The following is a 26,915-nucleotide window of genomic DNA, read 5'->3' as shown; positions in this document are numbered from 1 at the left end:
TGTCACAAAGTTTAAAAAGGGGCCCATTGTCACATGCCAAATATATTACCTGTATAATTTAACTAATTACCTTGCAGGACCAGTTTCAGACTCCTAATGAAGCTATATAGGCCTGAACAAGCATAAAGCAGAGAGCATGTCCCTATTCTGCTTTCCTTATAGCTTAATGTATGAAGGCCTCATGGACTTATTTAGACTAACCAACCTACAGCCTAGAACGGCAGACAGGAATTGTCAGTGTAGGGTGCAGAAGCTCCAGATGGCAGTACAAGAGATCAGAGAACAACAAGGATAGGAAACCATGAGTGATTACATATACAGACATTTTGACTCTGAGTTTTACTAATCAGGTTGGATCTAATGTATAGAAGGAAGTATATTCTATAAGAAACTGGCATTATTTTTTTACCCTAATTGATGTTTATTACATAAAAAAAACAGTTTGATTCTGGCTGGTGGGTCCCCCCAAAATCTTATGAATGAAGGAGTCCTGAGGTGGCCACACATGCATCTTATATCTCCATTGACACTGATAAGAATGACAAGGAGAAAAAAGTAGAACTTTTAAAGTTTTATATGAAAAATTATTATTTTCATTAATAAGTATTTTTTTTTTTTTTAAGGTTTTGCAGAACTTCAGACAGATAAAGAAGTTGTGACTATGGAAGTGCTAGGGACGATTCCATTCTTCGACTACAAACATTTTGCTTTAAACACTTTCTTTCCTGAGGTAATTTTTGTGTTTTAATAGATTGATACTATCTCATAAATATCTAGGTTAAAAAATCCATTGGTAATGTTACATTTTAGCTAGACAATAACAAGTAGACTCATTTTATGGCATGACATTACCTTCATGTGTTTTTCCTTTTCTAGTCTGACAAAAACAGACAAGATTTTTGTGAAAAACTGTGTGAAAATATCCCATCGGTAAGTAAATTCTCTGAATTCTAAAGTAGTAAAAAAGATATTATAGTCAGTCCCTGTGTTGGGAACATTCAACTTATGTACAACACATAGTTACGAAAATAAAATGTAAAACAAAAACAAAAAAAAAAAATCACACCTTTCTGAGCAACCAGTTATTTGATGCATGAAGCAAGGTCTTCTTCTCCTTACTGTCTGATCATTCTCTATCCTCTGTCATGTGCCGCATCAATCGTCTCTTCACTATAGGCCAGGACTTTGGGATAAGTACAAGCCTCAGAAGGCGCTGCATGTTGAAAGGTTATGATATGATTTTAAGATGTGCATCACAGCTTTATGATGTGCAGTGACCTCCAACACCTGGGTGCAGCCAGAAGTACTGGCCTATAGTGAAGAGTTCAGAGATGCAGCAAGTAAAGGCGGGCATTGAGAAGTAGGACGGCCGGTTAGAGGTGAGCAACTAGATAAGTTCTACTTTTGCTTTCTTGTGTTTTTTTTTACTATTCGCCAGCCCTCTACAGCAGGGTTCCCCAACTCCAGTCCTCAAGGCCCACCAACTGGTCATGTTTTCAGGATTTCCCTTGTATTGTACAGGTGATGCAATTATCACCTGGGCAATACTAAGGAAATCCTGAAAACATGACCTGTTGGTGGGCTGTTGTGAACTCATTTTCTGGTCTACCAGTTGTGAGTTCTCCTTCCGGGCTCCCTCTGGTGGTAGCAGGAGGTAGTGAGGTTGATTTAATTAGTAGAGATCTGCCACCTGATGATGAGGATAACGATTGGATCTCTGGAATCTCAGACTGGATTTAAGACAGCCAACGCCCTATTCTGGTGCTGGTGATTCCCTTCTGGCTTTTCAGGTCTTGGTTTTCAGCTCTGTTCCAGTCATCTCAAGCTAAGTGTTTCTGCTAATGTTCACACTTGATTTTGTTGGTTTATTCAGTTTTTTGTGTGGTCAGCCAGCCCCGGCTGGGGCTGTGCTGAATTTCCACTCTTATTTATCTATATTTGCCAATTTGCTTTTTGTCCCTTATTAGATTGGCCTCTTTTTTGCTCTGTCTCAGAATATTTCAGGGTGCTGATATAGTGGGAGAAGTCTAGTGACTTCAGGGTTAATTTTGTTATCAGAAGTGTTTGACATTATTTTTGAAGGGTTTTTTGGGCAGATTTCAGACAGTGTCTTTCCTTTCCTGTCCTTTCTAGTTAGTTTGGGCCCCATCGTTTGCTCAGCCTATTTTCCTGCCTGTGTTTGTGTTTTCATCTTATTTCACCATCAATACATGTGTGGCGGCTGTCTATTCCTTTGGGGTCTGCTCTGGGGCAGTTAGTTTTCCCCTTTTCTTGCTTTAGGCTTATATAGTCCTCGGGCTGTGACGAGGCGTCTAGATTCATCGTAGGAACGCTCCACGGCTGCTGCTAGTTGTGTGGTTAGGATCAGGGGTCTGCAATCTGCATAGTTACCAACCTCTCTGGTTTTCTGTGACTTAGCTTATTTAGTTTTCCTTCTCGGTGACCCATTCATAACAGTGGGCCTTGAGGACTGGAGTTGGGAAACCCTGCTCTACAGTACTGCAAAATTTTGCTTAATTTCTTCATTTTCCAGTTTACGAAATTTTCAAAAATTCGAGTACAATTCCACTTAAATTCACCCATCTTTATTGCTACTTCTTCCTATGTAATCCTAAGAACAACAAAAATTGTCTTGAGTTACACTTAAAAATGGACCTGTCCCAGCTTAAGTACAAATTCAGCTTATGTACAAACCTACAGTCCCTTTACGGTTCATAACCCAGGCACTGCCTGTACGGAATTGACAACTCACATATTGTAGAGCACCATCCTTTTTGTTAAAAGTGATTTACAGTTTGACAGTTAAGCTCTAAGAAAATATTGAGAAATAGTTCTCAAATTTACGCTGTAGTTATGAACACTAGAAGGGAAAGGCTATGTAAAATTAATGGTTTTCTAAAAGGTACATAAAGTTGATAAATTGAATTATGTACTTCTTTCAATGTGTACCCAAAAGTTTAGAGCTCATTCTCAGACATAGCCCTGAAAAATAAAAACCTTTTAATATCGCATGTACTATGAGCAGCAACAAAACTAAAGCCAAGTGAGCTAGATCACTTAATGTCCAGCTATTATATGCCTAGCTGCAACAGGTCACTTACAGAGAGGGGTGAACCTGAACAGTAAAGTTCAGGGTCCGTGCTGAACACTTAGTGTTCGTGCATGGACGCAGTACACGGACTTCTACATGAAGTCAGTGTTACTGATCAGGTTTGCTAGACCAAATATGACTGTTTCCCACACTGTCATCTGTTGGTTTTCTCAGACTGGTAAGTGACCATGCATATTTCCCCCACCCCAGACTAAATATAGCACCCAGAAAATGTGCATCTATTTCAAATAAAGGTGTCACTGTGTTTCTTTCAATTAAAGGACTTTATTCTTGCTGTGCTTTTTATACAATCTAACTATGGGGTTAGTAATAGGGGCGCCTTGTAGACACCTTTCCATTACTAACCTGTGGGCTTGATGTCAGCGGCCATAAAACAGCTGACATCAACCCCACAAATAGGAAGAGCCCGGCAAAGCGTCAGAATTGTTGCATCTAATAGATGACGCTTTTCTGGGGTGGCTGCGGGCTACTATTTTTATCCCGGGGGCAATATCTTTAGCACCTTACCAGTCTTTGAATACCAGCCCCCAGCTATTTGCTTTAGCTTGGCTGGTTGTCAAAAATCGGGGAGACCCCACATAATTTTTTTGTAATTATTTAATTAAATAATTTATAAAAGCAGCAAGGGACCCCTCTTTTTTTGATAACCAGCCATGATAAAGCCAACAGTTCAGTGTTGCAGCCTGTAGCTGTCTTTTCTTTATTACTTATTTATTTATAGCCCATAGGCGTTGGCTGGTAAATACTCCCATCAGCGGTTCTCTGTTATTAACGACAGCAGACGTAGGCTGATGAAAGTCAGGCTCATTATTAGTCACTTTTGCTATGTTCCATGTTTTAAGCTTATATAATCATGTTCTTAAGATTGTTTTGATTTGCTTTGGAAGAGTCATAATAATAGCATGAAGTCATTAAGTGCATAGATACTAAATCATGCAGCTGTATCAGTCTGTAATTAGCACAGAGGTACCTGGTTCAGAAACCTCAGTCCAAGGGAGAAAAAGTCTTATGAAATTAGGGCTGCTGCCAGCATCGCTAGCATGCTGAATTGAAGACTTCAATATCCTGCTTGTTATCATCAGTAAGACAGCATTATGTGATATCACAATCCAACTATGGAGGACCAAGATGACCAGTTCCTTTTCATTTCAGAAATAATGGTTTCCTTCCTCAGGGATTGTACAGGTAAATGGATTAACTCTTCAATAGCCCCACCACATGATATTGCATATACTGCATCCATCCTTACAAGTTCTCTGATGTATTCATAATTTAATTGGACTGCAGGGACATATTAGTAGGAACTCCAGAGGTCTTGGGTGTCTGCAAACCAGGAAGTGAGGAGCAGATTTGTGAACTTGGAATAAGTCTTTAGGTTTCTCTTCCAGTCTTTCAGTTTCTTCTATTTCTGAACCACATGTGTATTGTAATGATACTGCAGTGCATTATAGTGCAACCTCTACCAGGGGGAGCTGATGAGGGAGGAGAGGCTGCGCTCACAGTGTAGCACCACAGTGTGGCAGCCCAGGAGCCACTAGGTGGTGAGAGAGTGGGCAGATGAGCCGGGTCAGCAACAGTCAGGAAAGGCAGTACCAGAGGGAATCACAATACACGTGGTCAAGTACAAGCCAGAGAAGTCAGAACCAGCCGGGAGCATAGATATCAGAGACGTAAGACAGTCAGACAAGTCAGAGGGCAAGTCAGGTCACATACCAAAAAGTCAAAGAGCGGGGAGCAAACACTAGACAAGCGGGGTGGCAGGAGTAAATGAGCAGAGGACAAACCAGGGTGTAATGGGGTTAGCTGCTCAAGCCTGGGGCGGGAACTATAATTGATGCTGCCTGCCGGCCACAGCAGACTGAAATAGCAACACAGATCCCAAAACGAGGCCGAGAAAGTTAACCCTCGCATGACCAGACCGGGGAGAGAGTAATAAGAAACAAACCCCGGCCTGGATCATGACATGTATACAGAGGGATCAGAAACAGTATGCACAGGTGCATCAGTAACAGAAGAAACCGAAAGCTGCTCTGGAAAAGAAACCTGAAGGCTTGTACCAAGTTCACACTTCTGTTCCTCACTTCCTGGTCGCAGACACATGAGAGCTTTGGAGTTCCTTGTAATATGACCCTGTAGTTCAATTAAATTATGAATAGATCAGAGAAATTGCAATGATAGATGCAGAATATGCAAAATCATATGGTGGGACTATTTAAGAGTTAACCCATTTACGTGGACCATCCATGAGGAATAAAACCATTGTTTCTAAAACGTTGGAGTTGGTCATCTTTGCCCTCCGTATTTGGATTGTGAAGTCATACAATGCTGTGTTAGTAAGGAACACAAGCAGGATACTGAATTCTTCTGTTTGGTATACTAGCGATGCTGGCCGGAGCGTTAATTTTGATCAGAATTTTTCTCACTTGGGCTGAGGTTTCTAAACCAGGTATCTCTGAGGGTATAAAAGGCAGAGCGAAACGCAAATGAGGTGACGGGAGGCAGTACTTTCTTGTGGATGTCATTCTAGGTAAAAACAAACTCTTTCAGACTTTTGCTTATGTTTATAGACTATACTTGGTATCCATTTGAGCACTAATGATTATGAACTGCCCTTAACTACTACCGTAGTTTGTTTATACAGTACACTTCTACTATTAAGGTTAAAATTGTGTTTGTTTCATAACAATTGCTATCTATTTAATGTACTATTCTGTGTCTCTCTTTGGCATGGAGCACCTCATTTTATATGTTTTTCCTGTTTTTAATATGAATAAACATATATTTGTATTATTTCCTTTGTTTGCACACTTCCTGACCTGAGATTTTTTTCAACAATGGTCATTATGTATTTACGCTTGATGAAGTATTATACTCCCATTGGTTAGTTTTTGACCAGTTATGTTTACTAATATGATGATTGCAATATATTAAGAGAACAAAAGCTTTGATGGAAGTGCTTCTTTAAGGAAAAAATCAGAACATGATAATCTTAGTCAACTATAATTTGCCAATTGCCTTTTCATGACCCAGACATGGTAGTAATATACATTCTTGGTGCTTATAGCCATTCCAAACCAGAAGGTCAACCCAAGATGAGGAAATAGTAAAAACTCTGAAGACATTATTTGAGAACCAAAATTTTCTGGTTCTTCTCATCCACACCTTGGAAAAACAAAATGATTTCACAATCAAGGACCGGTAATAGACACATTAATTTATTTACTTTCCCTATAAGATCTGTTTTCTTAATGTCCTTGAATGCCACCTTCAGTCAAATCTTTCCTCATTGTCAAGAAAAAAATTAACTTGTTCATGAAGACTTTCAGCAAATCATAACCCTTAACTCTCTATTGTTTTATTAGATGTATGTTTGCATCCTTCCTGACCATTAACTTTCAGAGTAATCTACTCTACCTCACTGGGCTACTGGAAAATTTGACTAAAGATCTTATTGAGCAATCAAATAACAAACATCCAAAGTTGATGCTAAGACGCACAGAGACGGTTGTTGAAAAGTTATTAACCAACTGGATGTCTACTTGTCTGTATGGCTTTCTGAGAGTAAGTAAAGACGTAGGAACTATGAGATAAGCTTTACTGAGCGCACACAAGTTTAAATTTTATGAGGGAAACCATTCAAGAATTGATTCTGCAGAATACCCCTAATGCCTTGGTATCAACGACAAAATTATCTGGCTCCATTTGCTCCCCCATTACTTGATTAAGGTTTACCGTCTATATATTAGACAATTTTTATAATAGCATCTCTCTAATAAAATCCCTTTCAGTCAGATTCACAGCCTTTGGTACCATTTGAAAAAAATCATACGGGTCTACCCAGTATCTTTCGTATTTTCCCTGCCCAACAGAAGTTCTCTCCAAACTGAGAAAAAAGAAAACACCCAAAAAATTTCAAAACTCAAAAAATTGTATGCAAAAAGAGGTGTCATGAAAGACACAATCCACCAATGCGAAACATGTTGTATAAAGCCGGGCTTATGCATTAATGAATGTTTTAAAATGTACTGTTCCTTCTTACAGTTTTAGATTTTTTTAAATTTATCCTCTCCCTGTTTTATTCTTGGCTGTTTTAAAATAAATGCAATTATTATCCAATAACCCTACATAAATATCGCCAAGGATGTAATATTAAAAGGGTTGTCCAATCAAAACCAATAAGTCTGCAGTCACGCTGGGACTGGAGGGTATGTATGAGTTATACTTCCCCCCCCCCCCCGGCCAGTGAGCGTGGCTTCGCTCTATATACTTGTGTTGGGCTGAAGCTCTGCTCCATCTAGTGACTTGACCAGCCAGTGGGCTTATCCGACTAGAGGGTGAGACCTTGCTTCATACAAGTGTATGGAGAACAAGGCCACACCCACTGGCCGGTTATAAGTATAACTCATACATATCTATCTATAAAGAAGAATTGTAATTTTTGTAGTGGTAAAAGTGAAAACTATTCTGTAAAAAAAAAAAAAAAAAAAAAAAAACAGAACAATTGTTCAGACTTTCAGAGCCAACCACTAGCTCTACATGCACTGCACACAAAAAAGAGCTATGCAAATTGTCTCTTCAGAGAATGAAGAGTACTAGAGCTCTAATGCCACCTATTGGAAATGGCAATAGTAAAATAGAGCTGTGATACAGAAATGAAAAGTGTATAAAAGCTCAGTTATGAAACACTTCCGTCTAAGGCCACTTTCAAACATTCAGTATTTGGTCAGTATTTTACATCAGTATTTGTACGCCAAAACCAGGAGTGGATCAAAAATACAAAAATGGTACACATGTTTCTATTATACTTTTCCTCTCCTGATTATTGCATACAAATACTGCAGTAAAATACTGACCAAATACTGAATGTGTGAACATGGCCTTAAAGTAAAACAACACATACTGTGAAGGAAATAAGTATTTGATCCCTTGCTGATTTTGTGAGTATGCCCACTGAGAAAGACATGAACGGTCTATAATGTTAAGGGTAGGTTAATTTTAACATTGAGAGATAGAATATCAGAAATAAAATCCAGAAAATCACATTGTATAAATTATATAAATGTATTTGCATTTTGCAGTGAAAAATAAGTATTTGATCCCTCTGGCAAACAAGACATAATTCTTGGTGGTAAAACCTTGTTGCCAAGCACAGCAGTCAGACGTTTTCTGTAGTTGATGAGATTTGCACACATGTCAGGAGGAGTTTTGGTCCACTCCTCTTTGCAGATCATCTCCAAATCATTAAGATTTTGAGGCTGTCGCTTGGCAACTCGGAGCTTCAACTCCCTCCATAACTTTTCTATAAGATTAAGGTCTAGAGACGGGCTAGGCCAGTCCATGACATTAATGTGCTTATTTTTGAGCCACTACTTTGATGCCTTGGCTGTATGTTTTGGGTCATTGTTTTGCTGGAAGACCCAGCCAAAAACTATTTTTAATGTCCTGACGGAGGGAAGGTTGTCACTCAGAATTTTACGGTACATGTGTGGCGCCCCTGAGGCTCAGTCGCCACAGAGGTACTGCACCTCCTCCTGAGGTGTGGTGCCCCACCATCCAGGTAAGTTGGAGGCTCCTGACCACGCTCCAACACTCGCACCCCACACAACAGAGTAGTTCAGCAAAGCCACATTGCGGCTCCTTGCTTAAATAGTAGCAGAGCACCTTTGGTGGTTCCCTGCTTGGAACACGAAATGTGCTGGGAGGCGGGTGGAGTTGAGAATACATAAAAGAGCGGGAAGGTTTAGAATTACAGGTCAGTCTGGGAGAGGAAGCCACTTAGACAGGAGTGAGGAAAGGAGATCCCTGAGAGAGGGATGGAGGAAGGAGGTGCTGCAGCACACCTGAGTGACCTGGGTCTGCTGGCACGGGAAAGGAAAGAAGGAGATAGACATTGAACTGAAACCTGATCTTCCATAGGAGAGAGAGTTTAGAACGGAATGAAGGAGTAAAAGGGAACAGAGAAAACGTGGGTTAGAGGAAGAACCCTGCCTAGAAGTTCTAAGCGCAAGGCCAGGGCCCGTCCCCGAGGTTGTATGGACACTAATGGTTCTACAGCAGACACCGGTGGAGTAGTGGGCTGTAAATGCACTACTCCCATCTAAGACTTGGGGGCACAACAGCAACTTGGATAGTGAGCCAGAACTCAGGAGTAGGGAGTCCCCGAAGCAGGCTACAGCTGTCTGCCATACAAGTAGAGTTCTTGGGAACATCTGTCAGGAGGCACTCCAGTGTAACTCAGTACTGGGAGTACTTCACACTTAAGGGCGCTATAGAGGAGACGTTCAGAAAGGCACAAGTTGGCGGAGCGTTGGAAGGGAGCATTCCATTTTGCCTGGAGGTTGACTGAGTCCCTGACCCGGAGGACACGGCATGGAGGCAGGCACCTGGGTGTACTACAGACTGTGAGTAAAGCTTTGGAACTGCAAGCCCTGGTGTCCTCCATTCATTCTTGCGCCAACGCATCCAGCCCCGCTACACCTGGGTACCAGCTTCTACACCGCTTGTGCCTCTCCTCTTCCCCCACATCTACACTGCCCTGGGGCTACAGCTCCACCTGTGGGGAGCTTCACCATCTTGGCTGCAACACACCACCAGCCCCAGAGGATCTGCATGCATCGTCGGCCTAACATCTCACTTGCCGAACACCACAGGTGGCGTCACGAACTATTCATTCAAACCATTACATTCCCCCATTACTTGGGCGCCCAGGGCCACGGACCGGGTCCCTGCTGCTGTGACACATCCCGCTGATACCGGCCCGGTGCCGAGTACCCCACAGCCCTGGGAGGGCGACCCACATGGCTCTGTAGTGACCAGAAAAACCATTACTAATATATGATTACATTTGTGTCAACAGTTTTCTGTTTTGCCTTGGGAGGAGGTAAATTACTTATTATGCTGCCCTCTCCTGCCTTGTTTTGGTATTACAACTTGTAGTACTATGCTGCCCTCTTCTGCCTTAGTTTGGCATTACAACTTGTTTTTCTGATTGGAACATAAGTGGCAGTTGGAGGTGGTGTGAGAGACTGAAAACGTGAGTTACGTGTGGTCTTGGTGGTGAGAGGAGGCAGGAAACTGAAGCTCCTCGCCTAGGACAAGCGGGTAATAAAAAGCACCTTTTTCTTGGAGTGCCCTGCGTTTACAGCAACAAAGTGCTGAGACAAGCAAAGGAGCTGCAGATTATCCGGATACTCAGATCCGATTAAGGTCAGCTAAACGTCCCCCTTCACGCAGCACAGTTAGTTATATGAAAAGTTACTGCCATCCTCCCAAGGTCGGGACCGAGAAAAAGCTTCAACTATCACAATGCTTAAGGAAAATTGTATCTGTTATCCATGACTGTTTTATGGAAAAACATAAGAATTGTTTCAAGTCTTCAGTAAAATTAATCTTTCAAGTTTGCACGGGACCTCCGGTGTATGCTTCTTTCCTCCGCGGCCTCATACCTTGCAGGCATCAACATAAACCTCCCTTTTATAATTGCCACCTAACCTAGGGATTGTTAGAGCCAACGGAGTCACTGGGACTGAACCACCCTCCAAGATACTAGGCCTGCATCCCACAAGGCGGTGTGACAGCTCCATCTATTCTCCTATTGATGCGGTGAAATAGTCCTGTGCCCTTAGCTGAGGAACACCCCCAAAACATAAAGTTTCACCTCCATGCTTGACAATGGGGACGGTGTCCTTTGCGTCATAGGCATCATTTCTCTTCCTCCAAACACAACGAGTTGAGTTAATACCAAAGACCTCCATTTTGTCTCATCTGACATCAGCACCTTCTCCCAGTCATTCATAGAATCATCCAGGTGTTCATTGGCAAACTTCAGGCAGGCCTGCACATGTGCTTTCTTGAGCAGGGAGACCATGTGGCACTGCAGGATTTTAAACCTTTATGGCGTAATGTGTTACCAATGGTTTTCTTGGTGACTGTGGCCCCAGCTACCTTGAGATCATTAACAAGTTGCCCCCATGTAGTTTTAGGCTGATCTCTCACCTTCCTCATAATCAAGGATACCCCATGAGGTGAGATTTTGCATGGTGCCCCAGATCGATGTCGATTGACAGTCATTTTGGAATTTTTCCATTTTCTTACTCTTGCACCAACAGTTGTCTCATTCTCACTCAGCGTCTTACTTATGGTTTTGGAGCCCATTCCAGCTTTGTGCAGATCTATGATCTTGTCCCTGACATCCTTAGAAAGCTCTTTGGCCTTACCCATCTTGTAGAGGTTAGAGTCTGACTAATTAAGTCTGTGGGCGGGAGTCTTTTATAAAGGTGACTATGTAAGACAGTTTTCTTTAATGCAGGAAACGAGTTGATTAGGAGCGTCTAACTGGTCAGTTGGCGCCAGAACTTTTAATGGTTGGTAGCGGATCAAATACTTATTTCTCACTGCAAAATACAAATAAATTTATACAATGTGATTTTCTGGATTTCATTTTTGATAGTCTATCTCTCAATGCAATGTTAAAATTAACCTAATTGTTTTTGTCAGTGAGCAATTGTAAAAAAATGATCAAGGGATCAAATAATAATTTCCTTCACTGTAAATGTTAACCTTATTGGTAGTTTGTTCCCCATATTTTCTACATTTGCACCTTTTTAGAAAAAGTAAATTTGCCTGAAATACTCATTTGCTCAAATATTTTACAACTTTGCAGCCCTTACAAAGTAATTTTGCCACTGCTAAAGCCACTTAGCATCCCCACACACTAAGATACCCCTTTCCTGGCCACCAGAAAGTAAGATGCCAACAAATGTGCCCCCCAAACACAGTAACATAACACCACCGTGAACTCATCCACACTCGCCGTATGATGACCCTACAGTATGACACCCCCACAGTGACTCCAACACATTATGTTAACCCTCAAACAGTGTGATGGCCCAAGAACAGCCCTCTACACAGTATTATATCCCACACACAGCCCTCCATACCGAATAGTCACCCTCTATACAGTATAGTGGCCCTCATACAACCCTCCACACTCTATAATGGCCTGGACACATTATAGTTGGCCCTACTAGTCCTCCAAACAGTGTACCAGACCTCACATAGTTCCCCACACAGTATAATAGCCCTCGCACATCCCTCCCTCCCCACAGTATAAAGGACTGCACACAAACCTGCACACAGTTTTATGGACTTCATACAGTCCTCCAAATTGTACAATTGGCCCTCACACAGCTCACAAAGCAGTATACTTGGTCCCCACACAGCATTCCAAACAGTATAATGGCCACCAAACAATGTAATTGGCCCCTACGCAGCCCTCTAAACAGTATAATGGTCACAACATAATCCTCCACATATGATTACCCTCAAATAACTCTACAAATAATATGATGCCACCCCAAATAGTATGATGGCCTACACATAACTCTCCACATAGTATGATGGCCCCCTACATAGCCATTCAAATAGTATGATGCTCCCCAAACAGTATGATGATACCCATGTAAGTGGGACGACCAGACCACAGGTACCTGTGTGCCGGGTCCGGGGTTGTTAAGGCTGCATCCCGTTTATGGGGGGGAAGCTTGAGCGAGGTGGACCTTTCTGCTGACCAAGGGGGCAGGGAGATAAAAAGAGAAAGCACGCACAGCAGTTTGGTGCAAACCCAGGGCAGCGCACAGAGGTGAGCAGCATGCTCTGCTTCCACTTCCCTTGAGTACCGGCACTGTGGCAGCACCCACCTACTTCAAAGGGACCGCACCAGAGAAAGAGAGAAGCCAGGAGTGTTACAGCAATCCAGAGAGAGAGGGACGGCTGTGCTCAGGGAAGCCATGTGTTCAGTAGCAGCCAGAGAGAGAAGTGCTCCGTCCCGGGAGCACCCGTCACGCGCAGGTCAGCGTCTGTCATCTCCCGCCGCGAGCCATGGGGACCAGAGAGAAGGAGACATACAGTGTGAGCCCCGTTCAGCTAAGTACCGCATGTCAGCCTAAAAGCCAGAGCAGAGTTCAGGATTGTTTGCTGCTGCCTTCGTAGCCGTACCGCGGTCTGCAGGACCTCGTTGGAGAAGCATCGCGCCAGCTGTTGTCGGCTTTTCAGTCTTGGCGCAGACAGACAGCACGCAGCATAGAGAGAGAAGTGCAGCGTGCCCCATAGCTGACAGAGATCGAGGTGCAGTGTGCTGGTGACTACAGAGAACAAGATGTCAAACGCTTTGAGTCCGTGAGTACAGTGCACGTGCCATATTAGAAGGACCGGGTACGGGACTGACACTTGTGCTCTGACTTTTGCCAGTTTATATTTGCTGAGCCACGTTGGGCTCATACAGTACTGTGGCCCGCACCCTTGTCAGCCACCGAAGCATATGGACTATGCTCAGCGGAAGGCACCGGAGGCCGACCGGTGCCACCAGAAGACGAGGCATTGATGCCCACAGGACCTTCCTGGAAAAGACACCATGCCAGCCATTACCGACGCTATTGAGTTTCCAGCAGGTGTTACAGTTTGAGGAACTCCAGACACAAGAGCTTCACAGGAACTGCTGTTACCTGATCCTTTGTTCTTCACCCCACAATATCCTTTGCCATTTGAACTGTTTAATCCCCTGTTTAACCCTTTACCTCCCTGTGTAGAGTATTCAACTGTTATTAAACTTGTTAACCCTTGCTCTGCCTCCTGTCCGTCACTGCAGCACGCAACATGCTTACACTTGGTGTAGTCGGCAGGATGCAGTCCACGGTCGCAGAGGTGGCAGACCAAGCTGTCAGGGTTGCCCCAAGAGCCAGCATATCACTGGGAGCAATGTTGAGTAATCTCCCAAAATTTACAGGGAGCAACACTCTGCTGGGAGACTGGACTGAGCGTGTCAAGGGTATGATGAGAATGCATCCTGTGACGGAGGGAGAGATTGCCGTGATGGCCTTGGAAGGAGAAGCAAGAAGCTCCGTCATGTTCCGGCCCCCCCCACGAGCGAGAAACCTTTACCAAAGTGTTACAAATTTGATAAAGAATGCATGGAGGCCCCACGGATGTCGGAGAATTGCGCATGCTCATGTTTCGGCGTGCCAAAGGAAGGGGGAGTCCGTGGCCCAATACATGAACGGGCTGCAGGAGATCCACACTGCGATTGCTAAGCGAGATGGTGTAGGTGTAGGCCCTCCTGATATTGTGCTATGAGACCAGTTAGAGACAGGCCTTAGCGATGCGCTGCTGAAGCAAGCCTTGTGTGAGCGCCTGCGAGCTAATTCGCGCATGATTCTGTCAGAAATCAGGGAGGAGGCATGCATAAGGGAGCAGTGGACAGCAGCCTTGGAAGGGATGGTCCAGAGCCATGAAGTACCCACTCGAATGAGGAAGAGCTGGAGTGGTCCCATGATTTATGGTAGGGAATGCTGAAAATGAGGGCAGAAATCGAGAGCTTGAAGGAAGCCCTTGCTGCTGCCTTGGAATCCAACCCCATACCCAGGGGTAACTTACGTGAAGGAATGAAAGAAGCTAGAGGAGAGATGCGAAGCATCCAAAAAACTTCAGCAGCAGCCCCAAGACTTAATCTCCTATCGTGGGCTGAAGAGAGATTGCAGAGGGGGTATGCCTCCCATGGAGGACGACGATGCAGATGGAAGTACCCACCAGATAGGCACAGAAGTGAGTGCTGAATGTGTGGAAGAATGAGACACCAGGCAAGAAGTTGACCTACAAGAGACAGCCGATGTCGGAGATTCGCTCACCCTTCCGAAGGTCATGCCAACTGGAGAGAAGTAAGAAATGGTGCCGTCAGCGGAGGGGAGCCACATCCAGAGCCACAACGTTGGATGCCAAGAAGAGAGGGAGAAGATGTTGACTGTCTATAGTGAGGTGTCTCCGCTGCTCTGTCGCGTGGAGGTGAATTGGGTGGAACACCAAATTGGATCCCAGGTCCCCATCTGTGAGGATCAACCCGAAGGAGGGGAGGAAGTGTCAAGTGTCCCTGTAATGCTCACTCCCACGGTTCCCGATGTTGATGAGAAAGAATCCCTTGCCTCGTTCTCTGAAGTGGATATTTCGCTGCCCGGTAGTCCCAGGGAAGTACATAGGCCTGAAACTCCAGAGATAGCTGCTCCGTTGAACTTGGACATACTCCCCTCCTCTACGACCCAACCTGACTCTACCACTCAGCCTGAAGTTCCGAGTACTCCTAATGAGCAAAGTCAAGAGGAGCTTCAAGGTATTCCATGTGACAATGCTGGTGACTCACCCCTGCAGAATGCACAGGACAATTTATTTTGGCAGAATGTGGTGCAAGAGAGGCAGGAATGGATGCAAAGATTGTTGGCATCAGTCTCACCTCTGAGGAACATAGAGGAGCACGTGGAATGGCGAGTTAAAGGAGAGGAGAGTGTAAGGGGGATGACCAGACTTCAAGTACCTGCGTGCTGGGTCCAGAACTGTTAAGGTTGCATCCCCTGTTTCCTGGGGGAGCTTTAGTGAGGCAAGCCTTCCCCTGTTGCCTGAGGGAAGCCCGAGCAAGGTGGACCTTTCTGCTAACCGAGGGGGGCGGGGAGATCCGGTTATTCCTTTACTATAATAGCGCTGGTTGCGTAGTTCATGTATGTGCCGATGTTCTATCTCACACAAAAAATGGCAGTGAAGCATAGAGTATAGGAAATTAATATGAGCATGTATGCTTGTGCTCTATCTTTTTCCTTTGACCTCTAGTGGTCAGTCTCCGGGAACATGGAGGATGATCTGATCATGTGATGCCTGCAAAAGGTCCTGGAACTATCTATTGCTGTGACTAGCTGACTGGAATGACAAATAAGGGAAACATGGTTATTACTATCCCTATTCCTATTGGCTCTCCGACATTAACCTATAGTAAATGGAGCCTGATTGGTTATCACCATTCTAATGGGAATTGTAATTGGTCAGATCTAATAATGGAGGTCTCTGGTTGACTCTGAGGAGATTAGCCTCAGGTTATATAATGGTTGTTTGTAGCTCGGCCAGCTCATTATAGTCTCAACCCCTGATGAATGCCGCAAGGCGAAACATGTTGGGGAGACTAATGGCTGCGTAATTTTAAACCAGCATAACAATGTGCTATGAGTGGAATTAAAACACGATTAATAGTCTTGAACTGGAATATAGTAGGTTAGTGATATTCGACCTAATGGATCAGAACATATGATCCTTATGAGAGTAGATGACTACCTGCTGGTGATTTAGCAAAATGGATGCACCAAAGAGACATGTGTAATCGCATATGGTCTATATATTTTAAATGACATAATAGTTGCGGATCTGATATGGTCTGGCAACAAGGTAGTCGCCTGCATATGGTCTCCTGGCTGTGAATTGAGCTGTGTGAAACTAACATCGCATTAGTGGTCAAATGAATATGTAACTTTGTGATCATTGCAGATTTGATCATGTATGCCTACAAGTTTATATTAGCAGAGAATCTGAATATGTGATTCTCCAGCAGTGAACTGATTGTGAAATTGCACTGCAGAATAGATTGATTCCTTAGTGATAAAACCATCTATATATCACTAATGCCAATGAGCTCTAATGCGATTTAATATAGATCCGAGTTCGTTAAAATAGTAATCTGCTATATTTTAGGACATATTAAAACAGTGGGCCCAAAGGTGGACCCTAGCTCTATTAAAACAAAGTAATTGATAGAGTGACCTATTGAAGTGTTCTATATTAGTATAGGATAGTGACATTATAGCTCGGAGTAAAAGGATGCTTTTGGGTGAAATTCACCTTGAATGGTAATACTGAAATTCCCTCTACAGCTAAAGCCAATAAGGGTAGTGCAATAAATAATAAAAATTGGACTTATATGCACTTGCACTTTTGTCACTAAATCACTTTTGTGATACACTCACACACACATTTGTTCTGTAATTGTAAATGTGTGTTTCCTTTGCAAAATAATTAAAAGTTATGTTTTTAATGGGAACTTGTCACCAGTTTTTGAGCCTATGAACAAATGTCACCACCTTTAACTGCTCCTGTGCTGCATTCCACAAATGTGTCTGTCAGCTCCTGACTCCCCCTGTAAGCCCCCAAAATTTCCATTTGATATGCTCCCTCACTGTATGTAAATAAGAGTGGTCCAGTCCGATGGGCTACTTTGCTGCGACGTCTGTCCCTCCTCTCTGCTCCTAATCGCGTCCTCCTGCTTTGATTGATATGACGCATCATCCACATAGCAAACCTAGAACTCGCGCCTGCGCAGTAGCCTCACAAGACCACGCAGGCGCACTCTGCTGTGCCCTACTGGGAACAGAGCATAAAATAGCAATGTGCAAGCGCATAGTTGTGATTGTTGTGAATGACGAACAGAGATCTCGCGCCTGTGCAGTAGCCTCATTCACATGATGTCGCAATGTGCTTGCACAGTGCTGTTTAATGTACTGCTCGCAGTAGGGCAGAGCAGAGTGCGCTTGCGCGGTCCTGTGAAGCTACTGTGCAAGCTCTCAGTTCGTTATGTGGATGACGCATCACATCAATCAAAGCTGGAGGAATTTTTAGGAGCAGAGAGGAGGGACGTACGCATTAACAAAAACGCCCATAGGACCGGACCACTCTTATTTACATACAGCGCAGGTGCATATCAAATGGTATTTTTGGGGGCATACAGGGGAATTCAGGAGCTGATAGATAGATTTGTGGAATGCAGCACAGGAGCAGTTAAAGGTGGTGGTATTTGTTCATAGGCTCAAAAACTGGTGACAGGTTCAATTTAATAGGGACCTCTAGATGCCTTAGGCAAATTGTATGTTAATTTACGCCCTATGCTGAATCCAGACAGTACTGTATGTACTCTTTCCATACTGGACCCAGAACTTAAAGATGACATCCATATTTATTATGCCTTTTACTAATCATACTTGTTTTTTGCATAGGAATCTGTGGGAGAACCTTTGTATAATCTCGTCTACACGTTGAATCAGAGGATACACAAAGGCCCAATAGATGCTGTAACATGTAAAGCTCTCTATACCTTAAATGAGGACTGGCTGTTATGGCAGATAACAGAATTTACCAGTGTGGTGAGTATTCTTTACTAATTGCTCATTTTAACAACTGATTGGCTTAGTTCAGTGATAAGATCTACTTTATCAATATATTTAGAGACAAATAGTAAGAAATGTTATGGTGAATTTGTGGATGTGGCCATGGAAATTTTTTCATGTAGTTATGCAAATGCATACGGAGTAAAGACAAAAAGTAGAAATTTAGGTGCTGGATGAAAACTGCATTAGAAAGTTGAACCATAATACGATAAGATCATATTTTATGTAACCTAGGACTGACAAAGTACTCTTACAAGTTTTGTGCTTCAGGGCCATTTCAAGAGTCTTGCACGATTTCCCAAACATAATAAGTATGCCTTCCCCTGTCCCTCCCCAAAGAAAAAAAAATTAGAGAAATATAACAATAAAACAAAAAATGAGGGCTAAACATTGCTTAGATCAAATTGTCACAGACTTTCCCAGAGTGATGAAATTTATTATATGACTCAAAGATAAAGTCACAGAGTCACTCAAGGGTTATTCTTATTATTTTAAATACATAAAATTGCAAAATGCATGAAAACAAGAAACTTACAGCAATTTACTTGCTAGAAATCCTCAAGTCAAATAGACTGCAGTGATGGCTGGTCTCCAGTCAAGGAGCACAATCTTCCCAAACTCTTTTGTATTAAGCTAGTAATTATTGCACACAGATAACATTTATTATTATTATAAATGTATTATTTTTATAGCGCTGACATATTCCGCAGCACTTTACATTTACAGATGCACTGTCTGAAAAGCCAGGGTCAGTTGCACCTAGTCTGTGTCCTTTCTCAGACAGATTCTGAGTCCTGATTGAATGGCCTTCTTTGTCATCAGATTGGACCAGTACAAGAACTGGGCCAGTTTGGTAAAGATACAGTGCCTTGCGTAAGTATTTGGCCCCCTGGAACTTTTCAACCTTTTCCCACATATCATGCTTCAAACATAAAGATATCAAATGTAAATTTTTGGAGAAGAATGAACAGCAAGTGGGACACAATTGTGAAGTTGAACCAAATTTTATTGGTTATTTTAAATTTTTGTGGAAATTCAAAAACCGAAAAGTGGGGGGTGCAATATTATTCGGCCCCTTTAACTTAATACTTTGTTGCGCCACCTTTTGCTGCGATTAAAGCTGCAAGTCGCTTGGGGTATGTCTCTATCAGTTTTGTACATCGAGAGAATGAAATTCTTGCCCATTCTTCCTTGGCAAGCAGCTCGAGCTCAGTGAGGTTTGTTGGAGATCGTTTGTGAACAGCAGTTTTCAGCTCTTTCCACAGATTCTCGATTGAATTCAGGTCTGGACTTTGACTTGGCCATTCTAACACCTGGATACATTTATTTGTGAACCATTCCATTGTAGATTTTGCTTTATATTTGGGATCATTGTCTTGTTGGAAGACAAATCTCCGTCCCAGTCTCAGGTCTTTTGCAGACTCCAACAGGCTTTCTTCAAGAATGGTCCTGTATTTGGCTCCATCCATCTTCTTATCAATTTTAACCATCTTCCCTGTCCCTGCTGAAGAAAAGCGGGCCAAAACCATGATGCTGCCACCACCATGTTTGACAGTGGGGATGGTGTGTTCAGGGTGATGAGCTGTGTTGCCTTTACGACAAACATCGTTTTTAGCATTGTTGCTAAAAAGTTCGATTTTGGTTTCATCTGACCAGAGCACCTTCTTCCACATGTTTGGTGTGTCTCCCACGTGGCTTGTTGCAAACTTTAAATGACATTTTTTATGCATATTTTTGAAAAATGGCTTTCTTCTTGCCACTCTTCCATAAAGGCCAGATTTGTGCAGTGTACGACTGATTGTTGTCCTATGGACAGACTGTCCCACCCCAGCTGTAGATCCCTGCAGTTCATCCAGAGTGATCATGGGCCTCTTGGCTGCATCTCTGATCAGTCTTCTCCTTGTTTGAGATGAAAATTTAGAGAGATGGCCGGGTCTTGGTAGATTTGCAGTGATATGATACTCCTTCCATTTCAATATGATCGCTTGCACAGTACTCCTTGGATGCTTAAAGTTTTGGAAATCATTTTGTATCCAAATCCGGCTTTAAACTTCTCCACAACAGTATCATGGACCTGCCTGTTGTGTTCCTTGGTCTTCATGATGCTCTCTGTGCTTCAAACAGAACCCTGAGACTATCACAGAGCAGGTGCATTTATATGGAGACTTGATTACACACAGGTGGATTATATTTATCATCATAGGTCATTTATGACAACATTGGATCATTCAGAGATCCACAATGAACTTCTGGAGAGCGTTTGCTGCACTGAAAGTAAAGGGGCCGAATAATATTGCACGCCCCTCTTTTCAGTTTTTGAATTTCCACAAAAATTTAAAATAACCAATAAATTTAATTCAACTTCACAATTGTGTCCCACTTGTTGTTGATTCTTCACCAAAAATTTACATTTGGTATCTTTATGTTTGAAGCATGATATGTGGGAAAAGGTTGAAAAGTTCCAGGGGGCCGAATACTTTTGCAAGGCACTGTATATTGTCATGGGCAGCTTCCAGAATAATGTCAGAGAAAATAGTCAGAACGGCCGGCAGCTTTGTCACATCCAAGTGGACCATGTTATCTGCTAAAAACATGGAAAACTCGACATTTGTGAAAATTAATCAAGCATAGATCAGTGTCTGCTTTCATTCATCTACGACTGATGTCAATGATTAAAGTACCAACTATTTGCCTGTCTGTTGTCTGTCTTCAACTACAGCCTTCTGCTGCCGCCTGTGCTTATGGCCCAGGCTCAGTCAGGCATTTACACGTTGTCCATCCTGTCATGTACAATGAAGTACTACTGCTGCTGTGCCTGATGTTGCTGGCCCTACACTGAAAGACATCTCCTTGCCTGCTCTGTTCTAATTCTTTGCTGTGCTGCTTCTGCCACTGCAGTGCCACACCAGCCACATATCTCCCGGCTGCATATTGACAACGAGCCATTGTTTCTTCACTTTGAAAACAACTAGTCTGTTCCTGCTCTTGCTCCCTAAAAAAGGAAACATTTCTGATGGGTGTGTTTAAAAGCCTTTGAAATTGTTTACTCATTTTCAGAATAGCAAACTATTGTGAATACCCCAAAAAGGGATTTTTTCCATACTAGTAGAAAAGCCATTACTTACCAACTGTCAAAGGTGCTGAGTACACTTGTTTTTTTTTGCTACGTAAAGGAATAATTTTAGACACCTTATGAAAAAGCTTTTGCTTTTTCATTTAACAAAGAATAAAAGCTCATAAACTACCAAAACAGAGAGATCTTTTGCGCCATCCCATGTGAAAAATCCAAAATGTCTTACGTTTTCACTACCTGTGTATAAAACAAAAAAAGGCATTCATCTTGCCCCAAAGTACAATAATTTGTGAACTGTTTTTACAGTTTAAGTAGCAAAAAAATTCTGATAATGTAGTGTTTTTTTAAAGGGAACCTGTCACTTGTTTTGACCGCTATAAGATACAGCCACTTCCTTTGAGGTCTTATCTACAGCATTCTATAATGCTGTAGATAAGCCCCCGATCCAACCTGCAAGTGAAGAGAAATAAGTTTTGCTATATTCACCCGGGGGGGGGGGGTAAGTCCGATAAGTGTCGGAGGTCCAGGTCCAGCGCCTCCCATCTTCTTGCGATGCCGCCCTCCTGCTTCTTCATCGCTCCCCGACATTGCGCTCCTGCGCAGGTGTACTTATCTGCCCTGTTGAGGGCAGAGCAAAGTACTGCAGTGCGCAGGCATCGGGAAACGTCAGAACCTGCACTGGGCCTATATTTATATATATTATATTTTTTTGCCATTTCCGAGGTCCACAAGCAAAGCCAACAGGGCACAAGTCCTACAATTGTGTTGTGCACTGCTTCTATTGTGCTCCATGCATGAGTATAGCTTTCGAAATAATATTTTTTCACTAGCTAAATGTGAAACAGCCTGCTGTATCCCACCTTGTCATTTAGTGCTGTGGTGATATGAAACTGTCTGCAGGCCTAAAGCACATTAAAGAGAAATGATAATTTTTCAGTTGCAAAAAGTTAGACAGCCTGCCATATCACACTGTCGTTTTGTTGGGTTGAAATTAAGCTTGCTGCTGATCCCACGTACATAACCAAAACAATTTTTCTGTTGCTAAACGTCATACAGTAAGGGGTCTGACTTTAAAATAGTTTGCAGCATCTAGTGGGTTATAGAGGCCTGATCCAGAGGCAACAAAAAAATCTTCTATTCCTAGTGTCATACAGTAGGGGACCTGACTTTAAAATAGTTTACAGCATCTTGTGTGTTATAGAGACCTGATCCAGAGGCCACCAAATATTATTTAGTTCCTAGTGTCACACAGTAGGAGAATTAACTTTAAAATAGTTTGTAGCATCTAGTGTGTTATAGAGGCCACACAAAAATTCTTGTGTTCCTAACGTCATACAGTAGGGGACCTGACTTTAAAATAGTTTGTAGAATCAAGTGTGTTATAGAGGCCTGATCCAGAGGCCACAAAAAAATATTCTGTTCCTAATGTCATTCAGTAGGGGACCTGACTTTAAAATAGATTGTAGCATCTAGTATGTTAGATGATCCAGAGGACACCAAAAAATTCCTGTGCTCCTAACATCATACAGTTGGGTACACCTGAATTTCAAATTGTTTGTAGCATATCTTCTTTGTTGTACAGGTCTCATCCACACTGAAACAATTCTTTCTTCTGTGACTAACGCGATACAGCACAACTTATGTCATTTTGGAGTTTATTGTCACTGAAATTCAACTGTTTGCAGAGGTGGTGCAGAGCTTAAAATCTAATTTTTTGTTGCACATAACACATACTGTGCTCCTACCACAGTATCTGAGCAACATGCCTGGGAATAAGCGAGGCCGTGGTGGAATGGGAATTAGATTTGGTGTTCAAGGTGTACGTGCGGTAAGTGGTAAGGTTGGTGAAAACGCTAGTGAATCAAAAACGTCACATCCTATGCAAAGACATCTGATAGCTTCTGTTACTGGACGGGCTACTCCACTACCTTTCTTTGGCAGATGCACAGTGGTACGCCTTGTTGATGAGGCCCAGAAAGAGCATGTGCTCAAGTGGATGGCAAGCGCAGCTTCAAGTGGCCCCTCCTCCTCTTCCTCCACCTCAACATCACACCCAGTATAGTCCACAGAGGTGGCACCCAAATTCCCCTTGCTTCCCCCATGTCCCAACTCTCCAACCTTACTACTGAATGTACGGAACCATGGATGAGCAAGTCTGAAGAGCTGTGCACACTTTCTATGCCATGGTCATCAGAAGTTTTTTAGCTTGGATCCGGGGCAGGACGAGGTAAGGTCCGAACAGCATCCTGACCCTCTTCATCAGACGTTAACCCCTGGGGGGAGGTGATCCTGAAAAGACTCAGATATCTGAGGCTCACATGGACTGTACTGTGCTGTCAGGGCAGGAAGAGGAGTAGGGTGACTCCAACAGCGAAGAATGTGATAACACAGAGGATGATGATGATGAAGTGGTAGATGCTAGTTGGCATGAACATAAAGGCACACAGCTGAGAAGGTCATCTGAGGAGGAAGATGAGGAGTTTACGTTGTGCTGTACATCACAGACACGTAGTGATGTAACCACGGCGAGCAATGCATCACAGACAGTGTGGCTGTGACCAGCTCGCAGAGGTGGCAAGGGTTGCCTAGCCTGGGCTTTTTTGGACACTGCAAAGGATGAGCCAACTCATGTAATCTGGCAACTTTGCATAAAAACTGAGTCGAGGTAAAAAGTGCAATAATTTGACTTCTACATGTATGAACCGTCACATGCGCAATCAACATGCTTTACTGTGGGAATCCTACTGCACAAGAATGTGGACCAGCAGACCTCATCAACCATTAGTCGCCCCATTAATCACATTTTCTGCATCTTCCTCCTCCTTTGTTACAGTGCCAACTATTGAGATGCAGGTCTTCGCCGCTAAACCTTGGGTGCTTTACCTGCTACGCTGACTGAAAGTCCACCATCAGCTGTAATGAAGGCGGACATGCCTGCAGATTTTGACCGATCTCAGAGAACAAGCACACCACAACTTTCTCAATCCACTGTAACATCTCCACCTGCACCTCTCTCATGGTCCAGTAGTTTGTCCAGTTCACTGTACTCCACCCTGTCTCAGCACTGCAGTCAGCCCACGTTTCCACAGTTACAGTTACGTAGAAGATTGTTTCCTCCTACGCATGACAAAGTTAAGAGTTTGAACACCACTATCTCCAATCAGTTGGCTAAAGAAATGCTGCCTTTCTGTCTGGAAGATACAGACAGTTTCTGAAAGCTGATGTTTGTCGCAGTCCCCCAGTACCAATTGCCCAGTCGTCATTACTTTTTTAAGAAAACTATGCCTGCGCTACACGAGCATGTCGCAGACAACATCACCTGTTCTTTGACTAAATCTCTGTCTGCCAGAGTGCATTTCACCACAGACACTTAGAAGAGTAAGCATGGCCAAGGGCGTTACATCTCGCTGACTGGGCACTGAGTACCTCTGGTGGATGTGGGGGCAGCCACTGCTCCACAAGTCTTGGAATCCCCAAGGCTTGCAGGACAAACCTCTATATTTAACACTTCCTCCAATGCTTCTGCCTCCTACTTTATCTCCTCTAGGACCTCCACCTGTGCCCTCAACCTCTGCTTTAATGAGACACGGGTTCCATCAGTGCAGAGCGAATCCCCACCTCCTCTGTAATGTGTAGCCAGGGATCACAGCAATCAGGCAGTATTAAAATTGATATGCCTTGGAGATCGAAGTCATACAGCGGAAGAGTTGTGGACAGCTGTCCAATCTAAGTTTGATCAATGGCTGTCTCCGCTGAACCTGCATCCAGGGAAGGCCGTGTCTGATAATGGTGCGAACCTGGTGGTGGCCCTCCAGCGAGGCAAGCTTACACACAACACACATGCCTTGCATGGCTCACATCCTCAACTTGGTGGTACAGTATTTTCTCCACCACTATCTTGGCTAATTGCTGCAGAGCCATTCTACAATTTGTACTGTGGGTGAATTGAGACCTCTTTCCTGGTGTCTATCCCTCATTTGATGTGTTTTAGCAGCATTTGGGACTGTTATAAGGTGTTGTTTTTGCCTCCCATTGACACGGTGTTTGGTTATGTCCAGCGAATATTAGACAAATTAATCAGCAAATATTACAAATTCGGTGATCGTAATCCAAACTGAACATTGAAATATTCACTAATTTCTATTTAGAAAGAAACTGTTTAAGCATTACGTATCCAAAAGCGCAACATTAATTGATAGATAAATTCTAGTGACTTTTAGAAGCTTACCGGAGGCCAGGAAGTTACCACTTGCCTCATGTGACCTTAAAATAGTTGTTCTACTCACCATGTGGGTGTAAAACCTCTGAATAGCCATTTATTAGTTGTATGTATTATTCATACAAAATATTAATGATTTATATGCATATTGCATAATGTACTTATCATTGCATCAGTATCAAATCATTTGCTATACTTAATAATGTAGTTTGTTTGTTTTAGGAGATAAATGTGCAATTTCCAAAACCAGCAGAACACGAGGATAACTGGCAGTTCATAAAAGTAACTGTTTTAGACTGTGATACAATTGGGCAAGTGAAAGAGAAAATTCTTCAGTCTTTTCAAGCTGAAAAGGGGTATTCTTTTGAACATCCTTTATCGGATATTGGTTTAGGTAAGATCTCGGTTTATGTTTGTTAGAAACTGTAATTGACAAGTATTTATTTCTCTATATTAAGAATTTAGTAAGAAGACTGTCATGACTATCATGGTAGTTGATGATTATGTATGTCTGTATCTAGGGCCATATCTCAAGGCATTTATGTTTTAGTAAATACTGGAAAAATATGAATAAATTACCAATGCATTGTTCATTTTGTTAATAATGGATTGTTACCATCTTTCTTCTCAATGCAGCATGTCACTACTCATTATAATTATCCTGTTAGTATATGCAACAGTTGTGGACTTCTTTGTGTGAAGGAGGACTTTATGCTGATATGACAATATATGGTGATATTGTGTAAAGTTTCCTTGCTTAATGTATTGTAAAATAAAAAGTCTCTCTTGTACTTTCAGTTTTGTTACTTCTTCCTGATGCAGTGCTGAATGACTGTGCATTTTTCCTTTACCTCATGTTCTGAGAAGTAAAAGCTTGTTATCCCATGTAATCTGCTCTGTGAAGTTTTCTAATGCAACTGTGGGTTTCCAAAAGCTGTGCAACAGCCCAGGCACAGAGGATACCAGCCACCGAGGATCCCAGCCTTTGAGGATACCAGACACCGAGGACCCCAGACACCCAGGACACCAGAACTCTCAGCAAAACCCTGGCGAATGCAGAAGAATTCAATCCAAACAAGTAAGACAAGTTAAAGATGGTGAGTGGCACAGAGCTAAAACTCACAATAGCTAAGCTGAATAATGAGAACTAACAGTTATGGAAGTTCAAAGTAGAGATGTTATTGTCTAAAGATGATTTATGGGAAGTAATCACTACAGATAGACCTGATGAAGATAATCAGACATGGGATAGAAAAAAAGACAAGCAAGAGCTACCATCAGCCTATTAGTGGATGATGCTCAATTAATCCTCATAAGGAATGAGGATACAGCAAAGGGAATGTGGGAAGCACTAAGAAAGCTACATGAGAGACCCAGCTTAAATCGCAAGTTATTTCTACTAAGAAAGCTTTACAGTATGAGATTAAGTGCAGACAATGACATGCAGAAGCACATATTCTCTATTATGGAAGTGATATCACAGCTGAG

At 42.7% G+C, this 26,915-nt stretch overlaps 1 protein-coding gene across 1 annotated transcript in view; it reads left to right on the top strand.

Moving 5' to 3' along the window:
- PLXNC1 (plexin C1) overlaps positions 1–26,915 on the top strand; it is a 387,127-nt gene that overhangs the window by 288,047 nt on the left and 72,165 nt on the right. Inside the window, exons 17-22 of the mRNA XM_073554254.1 lie at positions 624–730; positions 877–930; positions 6,177–6,310; positions 6,475–6,673; positions 17,965–18,111; positions 25,650–25,821. Coding sequence (XP_073410355.1) covers positions 624–730; positions 877–930; positions 6,177–6,310; positions 6,475–6,673; positions 17,965–18,111; positions 25,650–25,821 — 813 coding nt within the window. The remainder of the gene's footprint in view (positions 1–623; positions 731–876; positions 931–6,176; positions 6,311–6,474; positions 6,674–17,964; positions 18,112–25,649; positions 25,822–26,915) is intronic.

Source organism: Dendrobates tinctorius, unplaced genomic scaffold (genome assembly GCF_039654945.1).
Source record: "Dendrobates tinctorius isolate UK_male_01 unplaced genomic scaffold, ASM3965494v1 ptg000209l, whole genome shotgun sequence".
NCBI lineage: Eukaryota > Metazoa > Chordata > Amphibia > Anura > Dendrobatidae > Dendrobates > Dendrobates tinctorius.
The sequence above is the reverse complement of the archived record's forward strand: the minus strand, read 5'-3'. Positions and strand labels throughout refer to the sequence as shown.